At 49.3% G+C, this 27397-nt stretch overlaps 1 protein-coding gene across 7 annotated transcripts in view; it reads left to right on the forward strand.

The window, feature by feature from the left end:
• Positions 1-3337: 3337 nt before the first annotated feature.
• The window catches only part of DHRS12 (dehydrogenase/reductase 12), a 38040-nt gene continuing 13980 nt past the window's right edge, over positions 3338-27397 (forward strand). For 3 of the 7 annotated variants that reach the window (XM_070044063.1, XM_030882387.2, XM_060287785.2), the window contains exons 1-4: positions 4139-4250; positions 8324-8457; positions 17821-17913; positions 19218-19299. In XM_070044063.1, the coding sequence (XP_069900164.1) occupies positions 8332-8457; positions 17821-17913; positions 19218-19299 (301 nt within the window). In that variant the 5' untranslated portion in view covers positions 4139-4250; positions 8324-8331. Of the gene's footprint in view, positions 3695-4113; positions 4251-8323; positions 8458-10108; positions 10192-17820; positions 17914-19217; positions 19300-27397 lie in introns of those variants that run through there. The other 4 variants (XM_070044061.1, XM_030882392.2, XM_070044062.1 and 1 more) reach the window with 3 other exon arrangements.

A 27397-nucleotide genomic window follows, 5' to 3' on the forward strand; every position in this document is an offset into this window, starting at 1 on the left:
ACTGTCGGGTTGGAATCCTGACTCTGGTACTTTCTAGATTCTAGTGTGATCGTGGACACACCTTGAAATTCTCTGTGCCTCAGTCTACTCATTTGAAACGAGCTTAGAGTAGTGCTTGGCACATGGCAAGTAGAGTATAAGTATTTGTTAAATAAGAGAAAAGGTCCTGTGTTTCACCCTCACTCCTATGCCTCAAGGACTGGGTGGTTTATAGTGCCGTGTAGAGGGGAAACTGAGGCTCGGAGAGGTGCAGTGTCTCCTGTGAAGAGGCATCAGAGCTGCACACGGGTCTTCTGACTCTTGATCCCAGTTCTTGCCACTGCGTGTCTGCTGCCCTCTCCCTGTGTCCCTTGGTGGCCCTTGTCCCGAGCCAGCAGTGGGGACCAGGTGGTACAGGGAGCATTGGTCAGGCTGAGTCACTGCAGCCCCTCAGAGCATCAGAGCATTCTCTGGCTTCTCCGACTGCTTTTGCACTGAGGACCTGTCTGCCCTGAAAGGACAGCCCTAGAAACAGACTGCGTGAGACTTTCAGACCCACACAAGCCCCGTCTGCGGGAAACCATTTCCTTCATCAGTTCCGTTAACAGGGTGACTGATCGACCCAGGCATCACGACTGCCCCGCCCTTGGCCCATCTCGTCCACGTGCCTGGTTCTTGGAAAGTGGACAGGGCTAGGGAAAGAAGGTGCGCCTTCGTGTGTTTTTTAATTTGAATGGTAATTCGTGAACATAGTACAGAATTCAAAGGCACCAAATGGTGTTTGGTGTAAGCAGAGTCTCTTTCCCCACTGACAGATCTCTTACGAGAGGCCTCCGCCCCATGATTAGCTTCCTGTGAAAGGAAGGACACCCTTAAATCCATGGATCTGCCCTTCGGGGAGTTGGTTCAGATGGGCAGCAGACGGTTGCCCCAGGGGAGAGCGAGTCTGTTAAACTGGTGACGTCAAGTGACTTGGGGAGGCAACCAGAGAGGCAGTGCTGAGTGGGGTTCTGCCTCCCGCCGGGTGCCCGTGTGGGCGGGTCATTGTCTGCCGTGTCATCCCTGGGCTGCTTCTCTCCTCCCTTAGTGTGAACCCCAAGAGGCAGCCTCGGGTTTCTTATAAGCCTTTTGCGATTAAGGCTGGGAGCGCCCATCCCTTCTCGTGAATATGGAAGAGACGGGTTCCTTAATCCGTGTACAGACAGGGTCAGGACACTGAGAGAAAACAGGGATCAGCATCAGAGACCTTCCTCCCGACCCGCCACCTCACCCGCCTGCCTTTTTGTTCCCTTTGCTTTCATGTCTCCTCCCCACCCCCAGCTGCACACTAAACACGTACAATGAGCGGTGCCTGCGCTTCCCATGGATTTATGATTTATGGTTATTCAGCTTATTACCTAAGTGGTTTTGCCAGGTAAAATATTAAGGCACCACTGCTGTTATAACCTTGTCTTCCATGATCTCATTGGCAGCTGGTGTTGCCATGACAACTGGGCTGGAGGAACTGGTACTGAATTTCAGTGGAAGAGATGCAAACACTGGTGTGTGTGTGTGTGTGTGTGTGTGTGTGTGCGCGCACACGCAGACTTCCCATCATGTGTATCTGTTGTGCAGAAAGCCATGGATTTCTCAATCCTCACCTCCTGCTTCTCCTTCCAGTTTGGTCAAAATTAGCTTCAGGGCTCTAAATCAGTTAGAAGCAAGCTTTAGAGGATGATTTCTTTGTGTGGCTTTTGAGTAGCAAATTGGAACCAGGGACACAGAAGAAATATCTTCGAGGCTCTCTACCCACATGAAATGAAGCAGCTACACCCACTGGATGTCGCTCCTTTAAAAGCACCTTGGGCCTAACTTATTTAACATCTTTGTGTAATTCTCTTATTAGTCATAGAAAGTCAGAGCTGGAAGGGGCCCCAGATGTCATCTATCTAATTTCCTTTTCATTTAGATGAGAAAATTGAGGCCCAGAGAGGCTAGGTGACTTGCCCCCATACAGTACGGTCCAGTGAGAGGCTGTTGGCTCTGGAATCCCACTGCCTGGCTCGAGTCCTGGCTTCAGTGTGTATTTACTGTGACCTCAGCCAAGTGGCTTACCCTCTAAGTCTCAGTTTGTTCATCTGTAAAATGGAGATAATAGTGAGAACAACCTTACTAGGTCATTGTAAGGGTTAAGTGAGATAATCCACAATATTTGGACATATTAAACCCTCAATAAATTTTATCACTATTACCCAGGGTAACACTGAGAATCAGTGACAAAACAGAACTAAAATCCAGCTCAGCTAACTCCCACTTAAACTGGACCCTTTTCCCATTAATCCCGTCCTGTCCTTTGTTTCTTTTTGGTGTGTGTGTTGCTTGTCATCCAGGGGAGACTGGAGTTCCCGTTTGAGATGAGGTTGTCTTTTCTTAAAACCTCCTATGAAGTGTGTACAATGCAGTCCCTAGTGGATACTTGTTGATTTGAGGATAAACATTACATGCTTCATGCACTCATGGAACGTGGATGGAATGTACACGGCATGGGTGTAGCATAGGAGGGGAAAAATGAGAAGAAAACTTGAGGGAAGTGAACGTTTTTTGATCACCTCGAATGGAACCAGGCAGTTTGCTCAGCTCTTTACAGATGGCTTTAACATGGCTTTACATGGGCTTGTTGTGAAACAAGCCCATGAAGTGAGCATATTCATTCCCGTTCTACCAACAAGAAAACTAAGAACGGAGTAGGTCTGCAGCATCCCGGCCTTTACACGGCAGGTTGAGAGAGCTGGGTTTCCACCCACCCTTTTACTGCAAGGCGCTGCTGATGTCCTCAATACACTGTGTGGTTCAAAAGAATTTCTTACCCCCTCTGTGAGCCAAAAGCACATTTCCTGAGGTGGTGAGAGAGATTCAGAGCAGACTGATACCTTTTCCATCACTGACACAGAGTGTACAAAGCACAGTTGTGTAACTCTGGGGGTCCAAAATGTTCTCCTGGTCTAACCTGACTGGCATTGAAAGTCACACCAGGCTGGGTGGCTTTACAGAATGCCACTTGTTTAAACTTCCTTTCATCACTCTGTCAAAAATAAGAGCAATGCCGTGGAACCTCACAGTCCTGTTCAGAGGAGCAAGCTGTTCTGGGGAAATTTGTTTCAAAAGGTATTCTGCATTAAATACACGCCCACTTGGGAGGGGGCAGTGATCCTATATCGTCTATCCTAGGTAATGAGGCCATTAAACCAGCTGGTCTCTGCGCATCTTATGTAAGGGTGTCTCAGTCTCTGGGTGAGTTGGGTAAACCAGTACAGAATTTAATGGAGAGAGGTTTCCTAACTGGGACTTAGAGATGGAGGTCAGATGTGGACAGGGGTGCCCAATTCCTACATATGGGGCCCAGAAGGGGCTGGATGACTTGTCTAGGATGTAGGCTGACACAGCCACTATGCTTTTTTTTTTCTAACTAACACAGTATGTTTATTTGGCCTTGGGGGATCGGGGACGCTGATGAAGATTTGGAGGAGATAAAGGGCCCCTGGCACTGCGAGACGCTGCAGAACTAGTGGCACAGGTCTGTACTTTGGAGACAGACTTACTTCTCCGGAGGGAGAGAGACCCAGCCCTGCCTCTCCACAACCGTGTCACTATGTGCATGTTACTGACCTGACTTATTGCACCTGCTGAAGAGGCCATGTCCCTCCGCCGAGATACTGGGGGCATTTCGTGAAACAAGGTAGGTGGGAACTTAGAAAATGCTGGTTTTTCAGTAACCCCTATGATAAACCCATCAGATGAAGACATCTTTTTAGTATCAGTAAGCCTCATCGCTTTTATTCCACACAATTTTCTGGGTCATCAGATTCTAGGAGGTGCGCTTCGGTGCCATCTTTGCATCCTAGTCATACCCCCAAAACGTGCTGACGCCCGGCTTCGACCCAGAGGTGACTATGCAGACCTTCAGCGCGGCCCGCAGCACGGTCTGCCCTCCCTCCCTCCCCCCCTCCCCAGCCCTCTGAGGCTGGGGCTGGAGGGGGCACTCTCCAGACCCGGGGCAGGAGGGGCGTTCCACGTCGTACGGAGACGCCGTCGCATTCCCAGTGGAGAAAAGCCCCAAAAGCCGCGGTTTTTATGTAACTGGGATGATGTAACCGCTGGCTGGCCCAGGGGGCGGGGCGGGGCGGGGGCACCGGGAGAGCAGGCCCGCGAGACTCTGCGTGCGGCGCCCGCCCAACCATGCTCCTCTACCGCAGCGCCGTGTGGTTCGCCAAAGGCCTGCGCGAATACACCAAGTAAGGATGCAGAGGGTACCGCGCCGGGGGCCGCGGGCCGGGGCTGCCGGTTGGGGGGCAGGCCGTCCGGCTGTCACGTGGCCCGCCTCGGCGTGCGCGAGCGAGGTTAGCGGGGACGCGCCCGCGACTTCCCCGCGATCTCTTGGACCCACCAAGCGACGGAGGCGCCCGTTAGCTGGCAGCCCGCGGGCAGATGTGCCGGCGGCCGGCGCGACCCCCGCACCTGCCTGGCGTCCGGGGGCGGGGCCTTGCAGCGCAGGCCCCACCCACTGACGTCAGGCGGCCCAGGCGCCTGAGAGCCTCCAGGGTGTTCCCTTGGCACCCTGCTGGGCGGGCTCTGATACAGGCTCCGTGGGGCTGTTTTCGGCGTCAGACGGGGTTAGTTCTGAGCTGCTAGTCGAGATTCTGTTTAGTACTTTCCTGGGTGTGTTTTTTTCCTCACTAATCAACTGCGGCTTGTGGACTGTGACCTCTCCCTCCAGCTGGAACATTGCGGGCGAGGGTTTCAGGTCAGCTCTGCACCCAGTGTGAGCTTGCTGAACGGTGCTGGATGGTTTCACCGGCCCCGTGATCGCCCTCGCTGTGGTTTTAAGGTGTGGCCACTTCTGGCAGATGGAGAGGTGGTTTTTATCTTAGAATTAGTTAGGCTTACGCAGTGGTTCTCACCCCTGTCTGAAATCAGAAATCACCAGTGGAGAATTTAAGATACCATTTTCCAGGCCCTCTCCTTAGAGATTCTGATTCAGCTGATGTGCACTGGGGCCTCGACAGACATTTTATTTAAAAATCCTACAGGTGTTTCTTCTGTGCATCCCAGTCATCTCTAGGAGACTTCCTCTCCTCCCTGCACTAGGGTTTTTATCAGTTCCTAAGGCAGCCTGGGCAAATTTCCGTCATACCAGGACTCCAGGCATCATTCCAAGGGGAGACAGCTACTGCTGCTCCCTTCTCTGCACCCCACATCCTTTTGGAAAAAGTGCAGACCCTCCTCAGGGGCCAGTGCTGCAGAGAATGTGGGAAGTGTAGCCGTCAACCCTGACCCACTGAATTTAGGTGAATACCGTGGCCGCCTCTTTCAAAGGGGTGTACAGGCAGTGGCCACCATTTGCTGGGTCTTTCCATGTTAACACGGAATGCAGCATGAAAAGTTTGAGTCAGCTTCCTGCCCCAGGAAAGCAGGCTTCTAAAAGTCTCTCCCCAGACTCTTCCGTGAAGTTGGAGGGGTGCACACGTAGGCGGGTTTCCCTCTATTATGTATTTAGTGAATTGGAGGGAAAGACAGCACCTCGCTTTGATTCCAACTTGAGAGTCTGTAGGTTGGGTTTACAGTGTTTCTTCTTGGCACACCAGGATTTTTATAAAGCTTCCTCACGTTGGGCCCCTAGGCAGCAGGATCTAGTTACAGTTTCCTAAACTTGCCCGAACCTAAGAATTACCAGGGGGTAGTTCAGCTACAACAACTGACTCCTAAGCTCCTAGCACGTGTGGGTGGGACCTTAGCAAATTCCATATTGGATAAGTTGGGGGAAGCCTGCCGGGGAGCTTGATTCCTGTATTCAGGGAGTTCAGGAAACACTAAGTACAGTGGCTGCTCAGCTCAAATCAAAATCACCTGGAGGGCATGTGAAACCACTCACTGATTGCGCGGCCTCACCCTGGAGTGTTTGACTCCGTGGACGGATTGCCAGGTGATGCTGATGCTGCTTGTCTGGGGACCACTCTGAGCGTGAGGTAGAAGGTGCCCTAGGCTGGGGTGCTGGGCTTCATTACCTACCATCTCATGACCTTGTAAGTCATTTATGTCTCTCTATGTCTGAAAAATAAGGACTGATATCAAGAGTTTATAAAGATGAAAAAAGAGGGTGGGAGGACACAAAACAAACTAAGTTGTCTTATTAACAACAGACTGGATCAGGATGGAATCCCTGTGTTGAAGGCAAAGGACAAAGGGAATTATGACGTGTCCTTTAGCCCAGCCTGGCACCGCCCACTTGGCAACTGGCTCACAGTCTGGAGTTTGAGGAAGAGGTTTAATCCACAGGAGCCGTCCTCAGCAAACCTAAGGCTCTAATAGGATCGATGTGGTAGCCCAGAGGTTAAGGTCTACTCTAGCTGTGTGTCACAGAGAAAAGCCTCTCAGCTTCCTGCCCCAGGAGGAGGGGGCTCTTGGGGCCGGGCCCCTGTGGGGCATTTACTTGGGGCATGTTCTCTGGCCCTGTGGTGGTTTGGAAAGCTCTTCTTTACTCCCCACCAGTGCCTTGTCCTGCCTGGGCCCCTATTCACTGGCTTCCTGGCCCTTGATTCTTTCTGAGAAACCTCTTTCCTCTGCAAGAAAATCTTTTCACAGTGATCCTGGGACCCCGACCTGTGGGAAAAAAACAAATCTTCCAGCTTCATCTTTGGTTATAGTTTAAATTACTCTCAAAGTCCCTAATGATTTGAAGGGCTAGGAGGCGGCGGGGGTGGGGGGCAATGAGCTTAGTTTTGAATGTGAAAGGTATTCATGTCGTTATTAATACTAGTAATAATGATAGCAACTATTATTTATTGAGTTCCTAATTTATTCCAAGTGTGTGATAAATGTCTCACATACATCATCTCACCCAGGCTGCCCAAGAAGTAGCTTTTATTATCCCCTTTGTGCAGATGAGGAGACAGGAGCTCAGAAAGGTTAAGCCAGCACATGAGACGGCACAACTGTTAAGAGGCAGAGCTGTGATTTAAATCCAAGTTGCTTGATCCAAAGCCCTTATGATTGATATTATTTTTAGTTTCAAGTCAGCCTTTCAGGAGGCCTTGGAACAGTCAGAAGTCTTGCTTGCCCCGCTAAGTGGCCCACTAACAGCGGAAGCAATGGGAAGGGCATTCTCTGAGCCGCCCTGGATGTTTGGGCGAGTCACAGATGGTGAGAACAGGAACATTCTCCTTGGTCTCTTGACTGTGAGACCAGGGGCCATGACCGCCCCTGTGGCAAAACCAGACCCAAGCTCATAAACATTCTTTGGCCCTCTTCACCAGCGTCCAGGCATGTAATTGGCAGTTGTGCTGTGCCAGGGCATGGGGCAGGAGACCAGCTGTTGGCAGTCTGTGTGTAAACAGGGCGCGGGGAGGGCACTGGGCTTCTTCCAGAACCTTTGGGGGAAAGAGTTGCTTTCTACATTGCAGGGAATCAGCTCTTTGGGTGAGAGACACAAGCTGAGACCCCAGCCTGCTGGTGTGTGGGGAGAGCTCCGCCCTGTTGGTCTCCTCCTGCCAATCCCCCTACACTCTGCCTCTACTGCCTCAGCCAGTTTTGTAGCTGGGAAATACTAGGACAGTAAAGCTAGAAGAGGAAGCTCAAAAAGCAGAGAGAAACAGTTAAGGAACTCAGGGTTGTTTCTGTCCAATATGATGCCTTTGTGCAAATTAGAAGAAGCACCTCCCTGTCTATGTGCTTTGCTGTCATCCGGCAGAAAGTTGTCCTGATGCAGATAGGAATCTCTCATCACTGTGATCGGAACGGCGCCCCCTAGAGTTGTGCAGCACACACCCTGTGGCCCCAAAGGAGGCTTGCTTCCTCTGAAGGCGTGCAGCCCTCATACAACCGCACCTGCCCCCTCCTTCATTCCCTACGTGCAAATCTACCCTCTTTGCCATGGTCCTTCTATACCTGGGTAGAGACACCTGTCCTGCGGTGCAGTAGGCACGATGTTCCTGGTCGCCTAAGCTCCTCTCCGCTCCCCCCACTGTGGGAAAAAGGCCCCCCCAAAAGATCTATCTATCAAAGGGTTTTTTTGGGTGGAGGGCACCTCCTGGTATCAGAGGCAGTCAGAGAAAGGTAGTTTGGCCACCAAATTGTTGGAATCGCCAAGCATTTTCAGTTCAGGAAGCTAACGGTATAGGAAATGTAGGCCTGGAGGACATGGTGGTGTTCATGAGACCAGGGAGGATAGCAGGGGGAGCCCAGGAAGAAAGGGGCTGCGTGATGTGCCGGAGAGAGCACGATGCCCAGCTCAGAATTAGGCTTCCTCCCCACAGGAGATTGTGTTCCCAGCTACTCACGGCCATTCCTTCTGTGGCTCTGCTGCTTCCAGGAGTGGCTATGAATCTGCGTCCAAGGACTTCAACCCTGATGACCTGGACGTCCAAGTCCCTGGAAGAGCCTTCATGGTCACCGGGGGGAACAGCGGCATTGGAAAAGCAACTGCCTTCGAGATCGCCAGGCGAGGTGAGCAGCCTGCTAACTCGTGCGCGCACTGGGCCCCAAGGCCAGCCTGTGGCCGCTCCATGCCGGGGAGAGCGCCCTGTGTCACAGGAGGGTCAGGAAGGCCATGGCCAGCACAGCCGGGAGCCCTGAACAGTGACCCCGTGCTGATCGGCACAGCTGCTGTGCGGTAAGCTTCAAGCTAGAGGCGGACAGAGCGAGTGACTGGAGGAGGCTTTTCTCAACACGGTTAATTCACAGGAGAGCTGGGGTCCTGTCCACATGTCATTGTTTTCTGATTAAGAACAGTGAGGGGCTCCGGCCAACCCTAGGCGTCTGAATCACCAGTGGAACCTTAAAACAAAAAAACACCTGCATACTTGGTCTCCAGTTCCTGTCTTCTCAACAACAACGGGGTCGGGGGTGGGAAGGATACTGGGAGTCCCTCGCAATTTGCCTGTGGACCCTAGTTAAGAACCAGAGCCCCCAGAATAACGGGGGAGGGGCGTGCAGTGAACTTCCTTCTTCCTTCCTGGTGTCCAGCCTTCAGGTTTCGAGCAGCTGGAGACAGCCTCCCCTTTCTCCTCCCTAAGCTTGATTTGGGGAAGTGCCTCTCTGGGTGCCCGTAAATTATTCAGGCAGCTGAAGTCTTCCTCCTGGTAAATGCCGGAATTTCCTGCATAAGCTCAACTGCCCTGGGTCACTTAGTGGCAATGTGGTGGCTAGAAAAGCCTACCGTGTCTCTCCAGAGCCCCTTCTCCAGGAAAAATGGATGTTCCGGCAGAAGTTGGGGAAATAAGTTGGGAATTTATCACTTTTCAAGATGCTCGAGATTTTTTTTTTTCTCTAAAATTGTTAGGCATTTTTCAGGGGAATATTATACCATTTGGAGTTGTATTTAATTATCTGCCAAGTCAGGGGGAAGATTAACTGCATCTTAGCAACTGGGAGGTACTCTGAAGAGCTGTGGGGACGAGGATAAAGCAGACGGGCTGGTGGTGTGATTAGCGTGTAGCTTCCCATTAAACAGACCCCATTTTAAAAAGCAGCTATTGTAGGTGAAGAAGGCAGGTTCCATAATGCTTACTTCTTTACTGCCGCAGACAGCGTTAAGTCCCCTTTAAATAGGCCTTGATTGACGACGGTGTGGCTTTTGCTGGAATAGTCTGAGAGCCATTTATGGACTCAGCCATTCAGTAAATATTTATCGAGTTCCTGCTGCATATTAGGCAGAACATTAGACTCCCCGGGGAGCTTTTAAAACATCCGCAGGCCTGGGCCCGTCATCTAGAGCTTGAAAAACTTCCCGGGTGGGTCCAAAGTGCGGCTAGGTTGAGACCTGTGTGTCAGGTACTCTGTGAGATGTTAGGGATGCCGGTATGACAGAAACCGACCCTTCTCATCCTTGATATATTCAGACGCTTAAGTCAGGACATTGTCCCAGGTGCACCGTCAGTCAGCTCAGGTAGGCAGGAGGACGGGTTCCAAGATCACTCTCTCTCTTACATCTGCTGCTCTGACTGTGGGGACCATCTGTCTAGATTTTCCAGAATAGTCTCCACTTCAGGTACTCTTTCTGTGAGCCCGTATGTCTTAGTCCTTCATTTGGAAAAGCTGGTCTCCATAGCTGTCACTGTCGCTGTCCCTCACAGACGGTTTTGTTGAATTCCACCAGGTGGCACAGTTCACCTGGTTTGTCGAGATGAAAACCGAGCGGAAGGTGCCAGAGGTGAGATCATCAGGGAGAGCAGGAACCAGGTGAGCTGCTCTGTGGCCCTCCTGCTGGGGGTTCCTGCCTGCGGGGTCCGCAGTGCAGGGGGCTGGACTCCTGGCCACGCGCCCCGAGTTGGCAGTGGCCTGTTTGTGCTTCCGCTTGGGGGGCAGCCTCAGCCAGCAGAGCTGGAGCTGTGCTTTTCTTTTTTTTTTTTCAATGTGTTTCGGGACAGAGGTCCTATTTTATTTTATTTTATTCTATTCTATTCTATTTATTTTTGCTGTACAGCAAAGTGAATCAGTTATACATATACATATATCCACTCTTAAAATATATATATATATATTTATTTATTTATTTGGCTGCGCTGGGTCTTCATTGCGGCACACAGGATCTTCGTTGCCCCATGCGGGATCTTTAGTTGCAGCATATGGACTCTTAGTTGCGGCATACGGGATCTAGTTCCCTTACCAGGGATCAAACCCGGGCCCCCTGCATTGGGAGCACAGAGTCTTAAGCGCTGGACCACCAGGGAAGTCCCCATATATCCCCTCTTTTTTAGATTTCCTTCCCATTCTGGTCACCACAGAGCACTGAATAGAGTTCCCTGTTTTATACAGTAGGTTCTCATGAGTTGTCTGTTTTATGTGTAGTATCAGTAGTGTATCTATGTCAATCCCAACCTCCCAATTTCTCCCACTCCCCCCTCGCTCCTCTGAGCTGCCGCTTTTCAAAGTCTGGGCTGGACTGGGGATAAGGGGGGCAGTGAGGTTTGATCCCACGCCCCATGAAGGCATCTGCGCCTGCTGGGGAGACATGATACGGACGTGGCACTGCTGGGGTCCCCCCCACAGAGGGAGGCCACGTCAGTGAGACACATCAGAGGTGACTCAGGGTGAGCCAAGCTGTAAACTGACCCAGTGGTCTTCGGAGAAAGAGGGACAACAGATGACATTTTGGCCTTGATGAGAGCCACTTCCTCTCGAGAGCTTTCACAGCTGGCTCATGGTTTGTGGGCTTCCTCTTCTGAGACAGTCGGAACCAGGACTGGCTATATAATCTGTAGGGCCCAGCGCAAAACGAAGGTGTGGGACCCTGGTGTTAAAAGCCTAAGAATTGGAGGACGGCGAAGGCATAGCATTAACACAAGCGGGGCCTGTACTCCAATAAAAAGTAATTTTAAAAAAAGTTCCGGGGCTTCCCTGGTGGCGCAGTGGTTGAGAGTCCGCCTGCCGATGCAGGGGACGCGGGTTCACGACCCGGTCTGGGAAGATCCCACATGCCGCGGAGCGGCTGGGCCCGTGAGCCATGGCCGCTGAGCCTGCGCGTCCGGAGCCTGTGCTCCGCAACGGGAGAGGCCACAACAGTGAGAGGCCCGCGTGCCACACACACACACAAAAAAGTTCCCCCTTGAAGGCACTCTGGCTTAGTAACACAGTAGAATCTCTAATAAGAACAAAGTTAACAGTTCCAAAGTCCGAAGTGTTATTGCTAGGAGACTTAAAAATCATCACAGTAATAGCGAAAGGAATGAGTGATCAAAAAAGAATTAAGAAATAAAAAACAAGCGGGGCCCTCTTGGGGTCTGTGCACCTGTGCAGGTGGCACCCCGGGAAGCCGGCCCCCATGGAGGCCCCTGAACTCCCAGTGTCAAGTGGAGAGGAGGGGCCTGGCCGGCAGTGACCACGGGCCCCTCACCTTCGCTCCAGAGCATGTTGCTTCCAGCCCCACCTGGAGTTTCCTCCTCTGTCCTGTGCACCTGCTTCTCCAGCAACTGCCCATAGCCGAGGGGCGGACAGCGCCCCGCGCCCTCAGGCTTGGGCTGTGGCTAAAGGGAAAACAGATGCCCCAATCTAGAATGGACTATTTTGCCTCTGCTCATGAAGGTTATTCCACGTCTTGAAGTAACGTTTTCAAGGCAAGAGACTTTCCGCAGACTCCGCAGCCTCTTGCCATCAGATTCCTCCCGGAGGCTTAGGGCTGGCTGAGAGCTCGAGGGTCTCTAAATCTTCCTCTGACGTCTGCAAGGGCAGCTGCGATCTGGGGGCTGCAGTTCTTGAGATGGAAAGCTGGCTGTCTGCCTGCTGATAACTTTCAGTGGTGCTGCTGCAGGATGCAACAGGAATACTAATCTCAGGCTATGGGCAGGGGAGGCTCTGTCTGGATCCCAGCCCGCTTTGGTTTGGGCTATGTTTTTCTACAGAGTGGATCTATATAGAAGAAGAGGACACGATGCTCTTTACGCTGTTGAGACCGCCTTATGTCCAGCTGCACCATCTTTGGGAGGTAGTGCTGAAAGGGGGAGCAAGCATGTTTCCTGGGGCGGGGGGAGAGGGAGCCCTTCACCTGCGGCCTCCCCCCATTCACGTTCACAAACCCACGGGAAATCCTCTCCTCTTTTGTGTTTGTAAGTGGCCGCCAGCACTGAGCGCTCGGAGGGTCCGGGGCCGGTGGTGCCCGTCTGCTCATCCCCGCGGGTGTGGTTTCCCCGACTCGTGCATCCTCCAGCCTCTTCCCCGGGATCGGCTGCTCCTTCCTGGTTGTAGAGAGGCACCACTGCCCAGCTTCATCAGGGGTGTATGGGAAGGGGCGGGGCTCCCATCCGAGTGCCGGTTCTGCGCTCACGAAGCCTTGTGAGCTGGGACAGTGTGCTTAGCTTCCCTGAACCTCAGTTTCCTCATCTGAAAAGTAGGGTGATACTACTTTGTTCATTTTTGAACATCTCTTTGAGTGTGAACGTGTCAGGCAGCATGCTGGGAGCTGGAGATTGACATGGTAGAGGCAGTACAGCCCCTCTCAGTCCTGTAAGGATTAAGCGATCAACAAGCATTTTCAACAAAGGATGTGCCCCTCCCTGGGCCCGCCTGATCGGCTCTGTATCACGGTGGGGCGGGGAGGTGTGGACGGCGTGGCTTCCGAAGTATGTGTTCCCCCAGCTCCCACGTCAGCCACCTCGTGCCTGCGTTTGACCAGCGGCGGGTATTAGAGGAAGATTGGGAGGAAGGGGGCAGGAGGAATGGGGAAACAGGATATCTGGCCTCCGTGGTAACAGCTGAGTCTCCGCTGAGGTTCCTGCTTCTGGGGGTGAGCCTGCTCTCAGGCTCAGGTCACATCAGCCCCTCCCGTTGCTCCTGCAGCCTAGGGCTGGTGGGCGCTTCCTGCTGCTGCTGGTCTCCGGGTTTCTTCACCAGTCCCAGCTGAGTTCTCATCTCCCTTCTCCTCTGGGAAACCAATCCCTGCGTTCAATTCCCTCTGTTGAAAGTGGTTTCTGTTAGACCCTGGCTGACATAACATGGTAGTGCTATGACATGGGAAGTTCAGGGCATCATAGTATGTACAGCTCTCGATCCATAGAAGCTATTACTATTATTGCTGTTATCAACATTGTTTATGCTAATATTATTACCACTCCCAACCTTACACTCTCTGCTTTTCAAGTTCCCTAGTTCTCTTTCATTAGTGCTTGGGCCGGTAAAGCAGGGAGGGAGGGCACTGGCGGACTGGTTCTGGGTGCATAGTTGGGTGGACATCAAAGAGCGGTAGTCCTTTGGGCAGGAGAGCCTGGGTGGGGTGTGTGGCAGGCCAGCTGAGCCAGGCGCGTGTGGGCAGGCTGGGCACCAGGGAAGGACAAGGTCACGTGGGAACCAGCTGCTTGGACGCACTGGCTTGGTAAGATCAGGTGTGTGGAGTACGGAGAGTTCAGTATCCTGCCACGGGGCTCTTTCTGGAGAGGGTGTATGTGGCTCCAGGCTTGGGGGAAGGAGCGCTTGTCACAGAGCAAACTCCCAGTGCAGCAGCCACTGTGTCTGGCACAATGTTCCTGATGGGCCCAGGGAGAGAGTCAGAGTGGACCCTCCTTCAGCTCCTCGCCACATGCAGTTCAGCACCATCTCGCTGTCTGGATAGAAGGGCACCACGCTTTTGTCTGGCAGTTATCTCCTTGGGCAACTCTTTTTTTTTTTTTTGGCCACACCGAGTGGCGTGTGGGATCTTAGTTCCCCAGCCAGGGATCAAACCCAGGCCCCAGCAGTGAAAGCACAGAGCCCTAACCACTGGACTGCCAGGGAATTCCCCATGGGCAACATTTTAAAAAAAATAAACTTTAAAATTTCAGAATAGTTTTAGATGCATAGAAAAGTTGTGAAAATAATGCAGACTTTCCATTTACCCCACACCCAGTTTTCCCTTTGCTAACGTCCGTCTTACATGAGTATGATTCATTTTTTAAGCAAATGAACCAATATTGATACATTATTACTAACTAAAGTCCATTCAGATTTCCTTAGTTTTTACCTGCCGCCCTTTGTCTGTTCCCAGATCCCATCCAGGATCCCACGTTACATTTAGTTGTCGTGTCTCCTCGTGGCTGTGACAGTGTCTCAGATCTTCCTAGTTTTTGATGACCCGGACAGTTTTGAGGAGTGCTAGCCAGGGGTTTTGTATACTCTCCCTCAACTGGGATTGGCCGGTTGTGTTTCTCATTGATTAGAACGGAGTGATGGGTTTCCGGAGAAAGATCACAGAGGTACAGTGCAACCTTTGCACTTCCTGATATGGCTGGAAGTTGCTGTCAATGTGCCTTCTGTCTTGTGCAGATTGATCCCATCAACAGCAAAACACCAAGATAAAAAACAGGGGTTTCTACTCTCCAGTTCTCCCAGGCCAACGTGGAATTCCACCTTCTTAAGAATTACTGGTTTAGCTTCCTGAGTACTAGACATTAATAGTAACTATCACCTCGTTCCTACATAGTGATTTCTACTTCCAAGGGCACATTCATGTACTGTCTCCCCTTTACCCTTCAAACTCACCCTCTGCCCTGGGTAGAGGCTTCCCGTGATGTCAACTCATGACTCCTGGGCCACCCAGCAGCTAGATGGTGGTGGTTCACCTATAGGAAGGATCCCAGTTGAGTTTTGCTCAGTTTCAATAACCAGACTTGTATCCTCTTTAGGTTTAAAGAGTGAGTACAGGACTTCCCTGGTGGCACAGTGGTTAGGACTCTGCACTCCCAATGCAGGGGGCCCAGGTTCGATCCCTGGTCAGGGAGCTAGATCCCACATGCGTGCCACAACTAAGAGTTCACATGCCATAACTAAGGAACCTGCGTGCCACAACTAAGACTGGTGTGACCAAATAAATAAATATATAATTTTTTTTTTTTAAAGTGAGTATAGGGCCCCCAATGTCTCCTAGGTCTAGCCTCGTCATGTGTAGATCAGCAGATCAGGGTTTTACACACTGGCACCTGCCTGGTTCCTTCCCCTGGTCACAGCAGGCTGCTGGCCTCTCCTTCTGGGTGCCTTTGGGCTTCCTGGTTTCTTGCAGAGGGAGCCAGATGATTCCCTTCACCTTTTCAGGACGCTTCATTTCACCAGGCTCCAAGGTTGATTTGTCTATAATGGCGAGTCCCTCTTCCCTGCTGCTGCCTCTTTTTAATTCTGCGATGCCTTGGGTGCTTCCAGGAAGCTCAAGGAGATTGAGGGATGATCAGAGTAAAATTGATTTTGGCTCACTTGAATTTTGTTGCTCACTTGAATTTTGTTGTTTCTTTGAGCCTGGCTTTGTGTGAGTGTCGCAGCCCTGCTGGTGGGAGGGAGTTCCAGGGTGGTTGCCGGGAAGTACTCAGAACGAAAGGATTAGGTGTGTGGACCTGGTTTGCTGTCCCTGGTAGACGCTCACGGCTGACCGAGGTGTGAGTCAGCAGCCTCATGTCCGCTCTGTCTGGGTGAGGGCCTTCAGAGACTTTGTAGAAGAGCATAGTCCTGTACGGACAATGCTTTTCCTATCCCTGAAGGCAGAGGAAGAGTCAGTTGTTCCAGACTTAAGCCGAATATGGTCTTCAAGCTGATTACAGACCTTCTGAGGCGTGAAAATGTGGGACTGCTTCTGCCTTCTCATTCTCTGAGCCTTTGTCTCAGGGTGAGGAAATAGGTTTTAAGATCCATCAGTAGAAAGAAATTCTGACTTGCGTTCAATGGCTCAGTTAATGGGGCAACTGCGACAGGGTCCTGAACTCTGCTTTATCAAGGGAGTTACAGCTGTTGCTCAGAGTTTTGCCTGTAGGTTCAGCTCCCAGCAGCAGGAATCTGCCTTGGGTTGGTGATAAGTCCCTGACGTCTGCTGGAGCTCAGGGGGAATAGCCTCACGTTCACTGGATGCTGAGAACACAAGTTTCAATTATGTGCTGAGTACAGAGAAAAAGGGGTAAATGGACAGCATGCATTGATCATTTACGTGCACGGCTGTGTGCACCACCGTAAAGGAAAAGGGGGCATTCAGCGTGGCTTCTTCATCAAGGAGTTCTGAGTCTGCTGGGGGGGAGGCCATTGTAATGGCCACAAAACATACGTTTGCATGGATGTGTCGTCGTTTCCTACCAATCATTTGGGAGTTTTTGTCAATATTTTGCTCCTAAGAGATTATCGGAGGCACATCCTAACTATAAGATGACAACTTCTTCTGTGACTCAGTCCTTGCTTACGTTGCGTGTCCGTTGCTGCCTTGTGACATGGTTACCTCTGGACGCGGCCTCCTCCCCCAGTAGACTCAGAACTCCGTGATGGAGGAGTCATGCTGAATGCCCCCTTTTCCTTTACGGTGGTGCACACAGCCATGCACGTAAATGATCAGTGCATGTTTATTGCAGCTCTATTTACAACAGCCAGGACATGGAAGCAACCTAAGTGTCCATCGACAGATGAATGGATAAAGAAGATGTGGCACATATATACAATGGAATATTACTCAGCCATAAAAAGAAACGAAATTGAGTTATTTGTAGTGAGTTGGATGGACCTAGAGTCTGTCATACAGAGTGAAGTAAGTCAGAAAGAGAAAAACAAATACCGTATGCTAACACATATATATGGAATCTAAAAAACAAACAAAAAAAATGGTCATGAAGAACCTAGGGGCAAAGTGGGAATAAAGACACAGACCTACTAGAGAATGAACTTGAGGAAATGGGGAGGGGGAAGGGAAAGCTGGGACAAAGTGAGAGAGTGGCATGGACATATATACACTACCAAATGTAAAATAGATAGCTAGTGGGAAGCAGCCACATAGCACAGGGAGATGAGCTCCGTGCTTTGTGACCACCCAGAGGGGTGGGATAGGGAGGGTGGGAGGGAGATGCAAGAGGGAAGAGATGTGGGGATATATGTATATGTATAACTTTGTTATAAAGCAGAAACCAACACACCATTGTGAAGCAATTATACTCCAATAAAGATGTTTAAAAAAAGAAACTCAACAATAAGAAAACAACCTGGTTAAAAAAAAAAAAAGAAAGAAGGTAGATTTATATATAAGAAAAAAATCTCTAAAACATATTGTTAAGTGAAAAAGAAGGATATAGAACAATGTATAGTCTGATTCTATCTATATGGAAAAGGGGCACACACACACACACATAATACTTAAATCGTATAATATATAATGCCTGAAAAATACATTTATAAATATTGTATGTACTTAAAATATTTCTGGATGATTTGCAAGAAACTGTGAACAATGGTGTACTTCTGAAGAGTGAGACTTTCCATTTTATATCATTCCAAACGATTTGATTTTTAAAACCATTTTTTTAAAAAACCATTTTTAATGAAAAGAATACACGTTATCTTTTTTTTTTTTAAGGCTTTACGATGTTTTTTTGTTTTCTGGTTTAGAACATCTTTCTGCACATTGTGGACTTATCTGATCCCAAGACAGTCTGGAAATTTGTTGAAAATTTCAAGCAGGAACATACCCTCAATGTCCTGGTGAGCTTTGTAAACATAAGTAGGGGGTAAATCTCATGCATGTGCATTTCTTGCCTGTGTGGTTGTAGACTGGTGTGTATGTTTGTGGATCTTTATGGTGACACCTTAGTGAGAATCTTTTATGGGGAGGCCTGTTCAGTTATCAGTTTCACTCATTGGAGTCAATCTAACCCTGTTGGTTGGATTTGTGGGGAAAGGAAGGGACCATCCACTGGGTCTGTGGGGGGGATGGGGAGGTTCCATTTTTTTCATAAAATGATGATTTGTATACTGGTATTCCTGAACTCTGTAGATTTGGGGATTGCTACATTAAAATAAGAGGCTCAGGGGGAAATTAAATAAAAAGCTTAGTCCAAAAGAACGCTTGCTGCAGACAAGCACATCTTTTAGTAACACAGTCAGTTGCTCTCCAGAGAGAGCTAGAGGACTCAGGTGGGCTGGTGTCCTTCTCCTCCTCGCATATACTCTGAGCTGAGCTGCGTTTCTACCCAAATAGTTTCTAATGTGCTCCGAAATGTTCACTCAGGCTCAGGTCTACTCTTGCGCTGTCCAATATGGCTACGGAGCATTTGAAATGCAGCTAGTCCAAATTGAGGTGTGCCACCAGTGTACAAATCTGCCGATGTTGAAGACTTAGTGTGAAAAATAGAGTAAACAGGGCTTCCCTGGTGGCGCAGTGGTTGAGGGTCCGCCTGCCGAGGCAGGGGACACGGGTTCGTGCCCCGGTCCGGGAAGATCCCACGTGCCGCGGAGCGGCTGGCCCGTGAGCCATGGCCGCTGAGCCTGCGCGTCCGGAGCCTGTGCTCCGCAGCGGGAGAGGCCACAACAGTGAGAGGCCCACGTACTGCAAAAAAAAAAAAAAAAAAAAAAATAGAGTAAACTAACATTTTTATATTGATTACATTTTGAAATGATACTCTTTTGGATATATTGAGTTAAATAAAATATTAAAATCAATTTTACCTGTTTCTTTTTACCTTTTTAATGTGGTCACTTTCTAGAAAACTTAAAATCATATATTTCTATTGGACAGCGCTGGTCTAGACGAACTCCTGGGGCACTTTATCATGAATTAGGTTGCCGGGCCAGGCCCTGGTCGTCGGAGGTCTCTGCACAGTCCCGAGGCTGAGGCTGCTGCACAAATGGCCTTTTCCAGGACGGGGTTTGGAGTGAACGGACAGTTGAGCTGAACTGTTGTCGTCACCTGAATGTGGGACCAGTGGTGGTGGTGGAACTGTGGGGTTTGGGAACAGGTCCTTTGGCCCTATTTTCCTTTATTTTGAAATGGGAACTATACTTTCTAGATCAATAATGCAGGTTGCATGGTCAATAAGAGAGAGCTCACGGAAGATGGACTTGAAAAAAACTTTGCTACCAACACTCTGGGTAAGTGTAAGCAGTTTTCTTGTTTGCTTTTAGCAAAATAAATGTAGACATAAATGATACTGTAGAAGGATCAGAAAAACATTGATCTACTTTTTGGGTTCTTGGTCCTTGGCGTGATTGCATTTACTTTAAATTTATCCTTCACTGCATTATTATTTCTTCATAAAACACTCTTTTCATGTTTTACATAATATGTGTTAGTGCCAGGAATACTTAGCATTGTTAAAGTTTTTTTTTTCTAGGAAGCTCAAGGCTCATTATAGACATGACTTTGGTGAGAAGGGCAAGGTCATCTTAGGTAGAAAGTGCAGACATGAAAACTGTAGCCAAGGGAGCTTCCAGCCAGGGCTGAGAAAGGTGCAACCATGAGACCAGAAGATGGGCTAAGAAGGGCACTCACCTGGAATGCAGGACCCCTGGGTTCCGGTTCCTGCTCTGTAATAACAGGCCGACTCATTTTGTGCCAGGCCAGTGATTCTCAAAGTAGGGTTCCTGGGCCAGCAGCATCAACATCACCGGGCAGCTGGGTAGAAACGCACATTCTTGGGCTTCACCCCCAGCTCTACTAAATCCAAAACTAGGATGGGGCTGAGAAGTCTGTGTTTTAACAAGCCCTCCGGATGATTCTGATGCACACTAAAGTCTGAAAACCAAGGTACCGGGATTTTAACCTCTTTGGATTTTCTCCATCTCAGACCAAGGGATCTGGAGTACAGATCTTCCTCAGCTTATATTGGGGTTAGGTCCCAGCCAACCCATCATAAGTTGATCATATAGTAAATTGAAAATGCATTTAATCCACCTAACCTACCGAATATCGTAGCTTAGCCCAGCCTACCTTAAACATGCTCAGAACACTTACATTAGCCTACAGTTGGACAAGATCATCTAACACAAAGCCTAATTTATAATGAAGTATTGAATATGTCATGTAATTTATTGAATACTATACTGAAAGTGAAAAACAGAACGGTTGTCTGGCTCTAGAATGGCTGTAAGTGTGAGCGTTGCTCATTATTGTGATCACCTGGCTGACTGGAAGCTGCAGCTCGCTGCCCTGCATCCTGAGAGAGCATCATACCGCATATCACCACCCCGGGAAAGGTTCAAAATCCAAAATTTGAAGTGCGATTTCTACCTAATGTGTATCACTTTCACACCGTCATGAGTCAAAAAATCATAATTCAAACCATCATAAGTCAGGGACCAACCGTAGACTATTTCGGTGCCTTTCAACTCGGAGATGCAGTGAATCTAAGATTCTCCCCAGTGACTATACCATTTCCTCATAGGAAGTGAAGCTTTTAATAAGGCATTTTAGTTTTTATTTATTTATTTATTTATTTAATTTATTTTTTGCGGTACGCGGGCCTCTCACCGTTGTGGCCTCTCCCGCTGCGGAGCACAGGCTCCGGACACGCAGGCTCAGTGGCCATGGCTCACGGGCCCAGCCGCTCCGTGGCATGTGGGATCCTCCCAGACTGGGGCACGATCCCGTGTCCCCTGCATTGGCAGGCGGACCCTCAACCACTGCGCCACCAGGGAAGCCCCTTAATAAGGCATTTTAATTCATCCTAAGTCACAAGATGAATGGCGGGGGTTCCTGTGTTTGTCGTTGAAGGTGTCCATTAAATAGTAACCCTCTTCCCAACCAAGAACTGAACAATTTGAGGATTAAGACAGTGGATGAAAGCCCCAAATCACTGTTGTTACGGATAAGGCTGGTTGAAGGGCATGGCTCACGTGAGAGCCAAGTGGCTTCCTTAATGCTAAACCCCAGAGTTAGCCAGCCTCACTTGCTTTGTTGCATCTGGCTGGCCTCAGACAGACACCACCAACCCCTCCCAGGAAGAGGAAGACGTGGGGAGCAGAGCTCAGCAAGCCCAGATTACTGCCCCTAAATTTACTCCAGTTTTTAAGTGGTCCCGTCCTCGCAATGGAGAGAGGAAGGGGCTGAGGGAGGATGTCCATTGTTCTCCCTCCAGGAGAAAGAGAGCATCTGGAGTGGGGAAGAACCTTTCTCCCTGGCACTGAGGTTGCATTTATTTCTTCTTAAACAAATCCCTGGGAGCTTGCTATGAAACGCTGCAGGTTTAGTACAAAATATTCCCAACGTTCGCTTTGTTCCAAATGTGGTATCCTTGCCCAAAGTACCAAAAGTACGCACGTGGGGGGTCATGCCAGGGTTTGCCTTCTAACTCTCCTGGATGGCGAGGACTCCTAGGGTCCTAGCAGCTGGCCTCCCAGGTGGCTGCTCTCCAGGACCAGCTTTGTGATTTGCGGGGCCCAGTGCCAAACAAAAATGGGGGCCCCTGTATTCAAAAAGTGCAGGGCCCTGTGGGGTTGCACAGGATGAAGCCTGCTCTGCTGCTTCCCCACCTGCCCATCCACCACCCAGCTAAATTCTACTGGGTGTGCGCTGCATGCTGGGCACTCGTGGGTGGCGTACGTATATATGGCACTGAACCCACGTGACCACCCTATGATGGAAGTATTCCTGCCTGTACATTACAGATGAAAACACTAGACTGAGAGAGCTTGCATAACTTGCCCAAGGTCAAGTGGAGGAGCCAGAATTTGAACCCAAGTCTGTCTGCCTCCAGAGCCCATGTTCATAACCAAGATGAGTTCTACCAGCCCCCAGCATCTCCTCCCTCAGACCCATCCCTGCGTTATCATGAGATAAGTGCTAAAGGGAGGCTGGGAGGGGAGTGACCAGCCATGCCAGGAGAAGCATGGCCCAGGGCTGGGGACACTGCTTAGAGGGCCTCCTGGGAATCTGCCTTGATTGAGAATGTGGGGCAGATCTGATAGACTCTCAGGGAACTGCCTTTTTTTTTTTTTTTTTTTGCCACGCTGCAAGACTTGCTGGATCTCAGTACCCCCACCAGGGACTGAACCCAGGCCACCGCGGTGAAAGCGCAGAGTCCTAACCACTGGACGACCAGGGAATTCCCTTTTTTAAAAATTTTATTTTATTATTTATTATTGTTTGGTTTTGCTTTTGCCTCTTTGATTATACAGCTGATTATGTTGTACTTTTGTTTTGGATCGGGTCTGCTTCTAAGCACCTTGATATCTCTCATTTTCATTTCCTACCTGTGTTAGAAACATTTTATTGATCTTGCCAACCTCTCTGAGAAGCATAGTAATTCTCATGCTTAGTATTTATTCCTCCTCTCCAGAGGGGAAGACGTAGTCCAACATACACAGGAGCGAGTCCGTGACAGAGAGGGCAGCTTGACGTGCTTCTGCTTTACAGATGAGGAGATACAGAGAGGTTCAAATACTGTCATTCTGAAGCAGGTGCAGAGCCAAGCAAACAGCCCATCCCTCTGTCTGAGTCCTAGGAAACTGCTGGCTGCCTTTCTAATGCGAAACATGTTTTCGTGGCCTGATTATGTAACACAGGTTAGGTTGTTTGCTATGTTCTAAGATTCCGTTTGGCCTCTAGAAATACTTCCAATCCCAGCCAAACATCAGTAGATTCCTGATACTCTGAGGACAGGACACAGTAGGATTTGCAGAATTTATCACCAGATCCTAAGAGTTCGGGAGGTGGTGGATTAGTGAAATACTGTCAGAGCCCATGGCTGCATGTGGCTCTTTGTGAGGACATCACAGTCTATGAATCAGATAAAGGTTGGAAATCATTCTCCCTCTCCTTTTGCGGGGATGGGTGGCGCATGCAGAGATTTTCATAGTTTACTCTCCTAGGGACGAAAATGAGTCGCCCCAGGGTAGATTTGTGGGGAGACGAAGCGTGGAGGTGAAGTGATCTCATGAGACAGATGCTGTTTGGTCGCTGTACTTGCCCCTGTGTTTCGGGTCTTCTCAAACCATATCCGTTTTGCCTGTTGGCGTTCAGTGGCATTCAGAGCCCGTGAGGAGTGAAGACGGATGTGGGGGGTGGGTGGGTGGGGCAGTGCTTCGCGGAGTGCTGTGCTGGCAGCTGGCCACAGCCCGAGCACCCGCCGATCACAGCTCTCACCCGCCTCTCAGCCCCTCTCACCCCCGGCACACGAGACAAGGATGCCATCCACTTCCTCCGAGACAGCTGTATCATCAGTTAATTGACCGTAATAAACAGGCAGTGGTGCCTTAGATCTTTGGCAGAGGGTGGGAAAGTTCAGTTGAGGTCATCTTGGAAGGACGCACCTACATCAGTGCGCGGTACATGTTCTGTCCCTTCACATTCTGTTATTTGGGGCTTTCTGCTTACCGGCATAGCTCCACACCCAATGGTAACTGCTGTTTAAAGCAGGGACCCAGGGTCCAGAAACACCTTAATAATAATGATGATAATAATAGTAATAATAATGGCGCACACTGAACACTTCCCATGTGCCAGGGGCTCCACTAAGTGTTTTTCTTGGACTATCTCGTTCAGTTCTCATAACAACTTTATAGATTTCATAAACAAGGAAACAGGACCAGAAGTAGTTTGAAATCAGAGTCTGAGTGACTCACCTTCCTAAATAAAGGACAACAAAATTATATTTGGTCCATTTTTGTTATAGGCTTGTATCTGTCAGCTCTTACTACATAACAAACAACCCCCAAATCTCTTAGGCATACAATAAATAAGCATGTATTTCTTGTTGACTCTTAGGCAGGTCTGCTGGGTGGGCTAACGTCAGCTGAGCTCAGTAGGGTATCTCTAAGCAGCAAGTTGGGTCTGCATTATGTTCCAAATTCTTGCATCCTCCTCGGACCATTAGGCTGGCCAGAGTATGTTCCGGTGGCAATAGCAGAAGCCCAAGTGTGCAAGCACATTGCAAGCCCCTGCTTGCTTCAGATCTGCTAACGTCCAGCTGACCAATGCAAGTCATTTCACAGAGCCCAAAATCAAGAGTCAGGGAAACATACTCCTCCCAGGTAACTGGGGAAGAGAGGGTGAACATTGTCAAACAGTAATCTACGACAAGGGTCTATTTTATTACATTCTAAGTCTTTGGAAATGGGTCATCTGAGTTTGATGTGGTAACTATTAACCCCAAATATTTAATGAGCAAAATATCTTGTTTGTTCCATAAACATTTGAAGAGCACACACTGTAAGCTGTGGTCAGCGATGAGGATTCAGAAATTATATGGACTCCCGGTCCAGTGGGGGAGTCAGACACATAAACAATGTCAGTAACCACATGGTTAAGTTCTCTTTCCGTCCATGAAGGGAGCTGGGGTCCAAACCCCAGGAAAGCAGAGAACAGTACTTCCAAGGTGAAACAGGCCCTCAGGCACTAAAGGTGTCTGGTGCCAGGCATTCTTATGTGTCAATAAGCCTTACTCGGAGCTTCACCTATGTGCCATTTGGCTCCTAAAACCTTCCAGCTCCCAAACCTTCAGGATTCCCAGAAAGACACAGTACCTGGGGATAGTAAGCACTGTAGAAATGTCAGCTGATATTGCTGTAACATCCAGATCCCTTCACCTGGAACTGAAGTCCTTTGTTATGGTACCTCCCCCACCTGTCCAGACATACTTCCATGGTTTCCCAACGTGGATCCTCTGCCAGTCCGCCCATTAGTTTTGGAACCTGTCACCAGCAGGATACCTCCATGCTTTTGTTCCTGTGGCTCCGGTGCCTGGAACGTCCCCTTCCTGGTTCACTTTCACTTCTCCTCCGTGACTCGCTGGGAGCACACCAGCCTGGAGCTTGGCCAGCGCTTCTCCTCCTCTGGGCTCCCAGAGCACCCTCTTTGACCCTATCTTAGCACCATAGAAGTCACCCTTTGATAGGTGGTTTCTGGCACAGAGCATGAATCACTGAGTGCACGCACTGCCTGGCCCTTACGAGGAGCTCAGTCCGTTTTGAGCTGACCTACTGGGTGGGTAATCCAGTTCCTCCAGCTACGTGACTGTGTGCAAAGTGCTTAAACCTCCTCAAGCCTCACATTCCCATTCCGTAAAATGGAGATCATGATACCTTTATAGGCTAGAGGTGAGGGTTAAAGAAGGAGCTGTAAGTTATTTACCCAAGAGAAATAACGTGTTCACGCAAAAATGTGTACACAAATGTTTATAGTTGCTTTATTTTTATTCATAATCACCCCAAATTGGAAACAACCCAGATGTCCTTCAACTGGTGAATAAACTGTGGTGCTTCCATACAATGGGATGCTATTCAGCAATAAAAAGGAACAAAACATTGATGTTTGCAGCAATGTGGCTGAATCTTAAATGCATTGGCTAAAGTCAAGCCAGACTCAAAAGGATACATTGTATGATTCTGTTTATATGATGTTCTGGAAAAGGCAAAGCTATGGGGACTGAGAACAGATCGGTGGTTGCTGGTGGTTAGGGGTGGGAGGAGGGTGTGACCACAAAGGTAGTAGGTGACTGTGAGGGAATATTTGGGGTGACGGAATGGTTGTGAATCACAGCACAATCTAATGCATAGAGTTACCCAATTGTATGCATTTGCAAGAGCTCATAGAGCTGCACACACCCCTGCCCCCCCCCACAGAATTTTACTGGATGTAAAAATATATAAGAAAAAGCAAAAAGATAGGAAAGTATCATAGCTCTCCGCACAGTGAGTCTGTTTCTTGGTAAGAAGCAGACTATTCGCTATGATTGACTTGAGGTGCCCTCCTTGAATCAGTGCGCTCCTAGAAGGGGCACTGCCTTCCCTCCAGCCTAGAGCACAGGTCACCCTGCTCACGCCTGATAATAGTAGGTGCTAAAAGGCATCAGTTGGTGAGGAGTAAACGCAGAGGCACCTTCCATGCTGTGCGGTGCAGAGGCCGGAGAAAGTCCTTCCACTATTCCAAGGATAGTGGAATGCGCAAAGGCTGTGGACGGAGAGATGGCAGTCTTGCTGTCCAGGAGAGTCTTGGGGTGAGGGAAGGTGACCCCATGAGGAACCCTTGACCAGAGCCAGAGTTCATGATTTCTGTGAGCCCACCTGGTTCTGGGTAAAATTGGGAAGCAGGCAGTAGTCACAAAAGAAAAGGTGATCAGCCAGCCTCAGTGTCTCATTGGCCTTCCCATCGTTCCTCAGTGACCCCATCGTTGTCCTAGAATTTTCTCTGCACCACCTCTCCCCTGAGAAGCCCCTGAGATGCAGGGAGAGAGGAAGATGCAGGAGGAGGGAGAGGGAGAGAGGGCTGCTGTCCAGCTGCATCAGAGGGCTCCCTTAGGTGTCCTTCTCCTGTTTTGAAATCTGGCCCCAAGATGCCCAAGCCCCTCTGATCTCTTCAAACGACGGAACGAATGGATGCTGGAGTATTATCAGGTCCCCAGCAAAACCAGTATGGCTTCAGCAGCATCCCGCATTCTGCACCATTCCCAGTTCCCTTCCTCACGCCTCCTCTGTTCCTTGCCTCCAAACATTTCGTCTCCCCTCTCTCATTCCCTTGGGCTACACTCCTTTCTGGGTCCCAGCTCACAGCTCAGTAACCAAGGATCTGTGCTCATCTTAGCAGGTACCATCTTAGGACTTTGTGGGGGGGGCAGGGTAGGGAGGTGGTGTTTATTCAGGATCGCTTGTTTCTAATCATAAGACAAATGTGTCTTCTTTTAGAAAATAGGGAAATAAAAGTATCCAAGAGAAGCCAAGACTCTCCCGTAATTCCATCATTAAGATAAAACCACCATTAACATGGGTCTGTTTTTTCCAGCCTTTTTGTATGTGTGTCCCCTACTCCGAGGAGGGGCCACAGTGTGTATGCCATTCTGAGTCTTGTGTTTTTCCAGGTAGCATTATGTTATAAATGTTTTCTCGTGTCATTAAACATCCTGTAGAGTGTTCCTTCTCTTTAGAATATATTCTGTTGTATGAATGTGCCATAGTTCAGTATGTTTAGCCCCTATTGTGGGATATTTAGCTTGTTTCCAACTTCTCACTATTGAAAATGATTCCACCATGAGTACCTCTGTTCATTCATTTTTGTGTGGATCTTTGCTTATTGCCTTAGGATGGATTCCTAGGAGTGAAATTACAGACACCTAGTTTGTGACCATTTTTGAGACCTTTGACCAAATTGCCAAATACATGATACATTAACCAAATTGCCCGCCAGAAAAATTGGAGCAATTTATATTCCCACCAGCATTCTTAGTGCTTATCTCTCCCTATCCCAACAAGCTCTGGG

Source organism: Globicephala melas, chromosome 18 (assembly GCF_963455315.2).
Source record: "Globicephala melas chromosome 18, mGloMel1.2, whole genome shotgun sequence".
Classification (NCBI taxonomy): Eukaryota; Metazoa; Chordata; class Mammalia; order Artiodactyla; family Delphinidae; genus Globicephala; species Globicephala melas.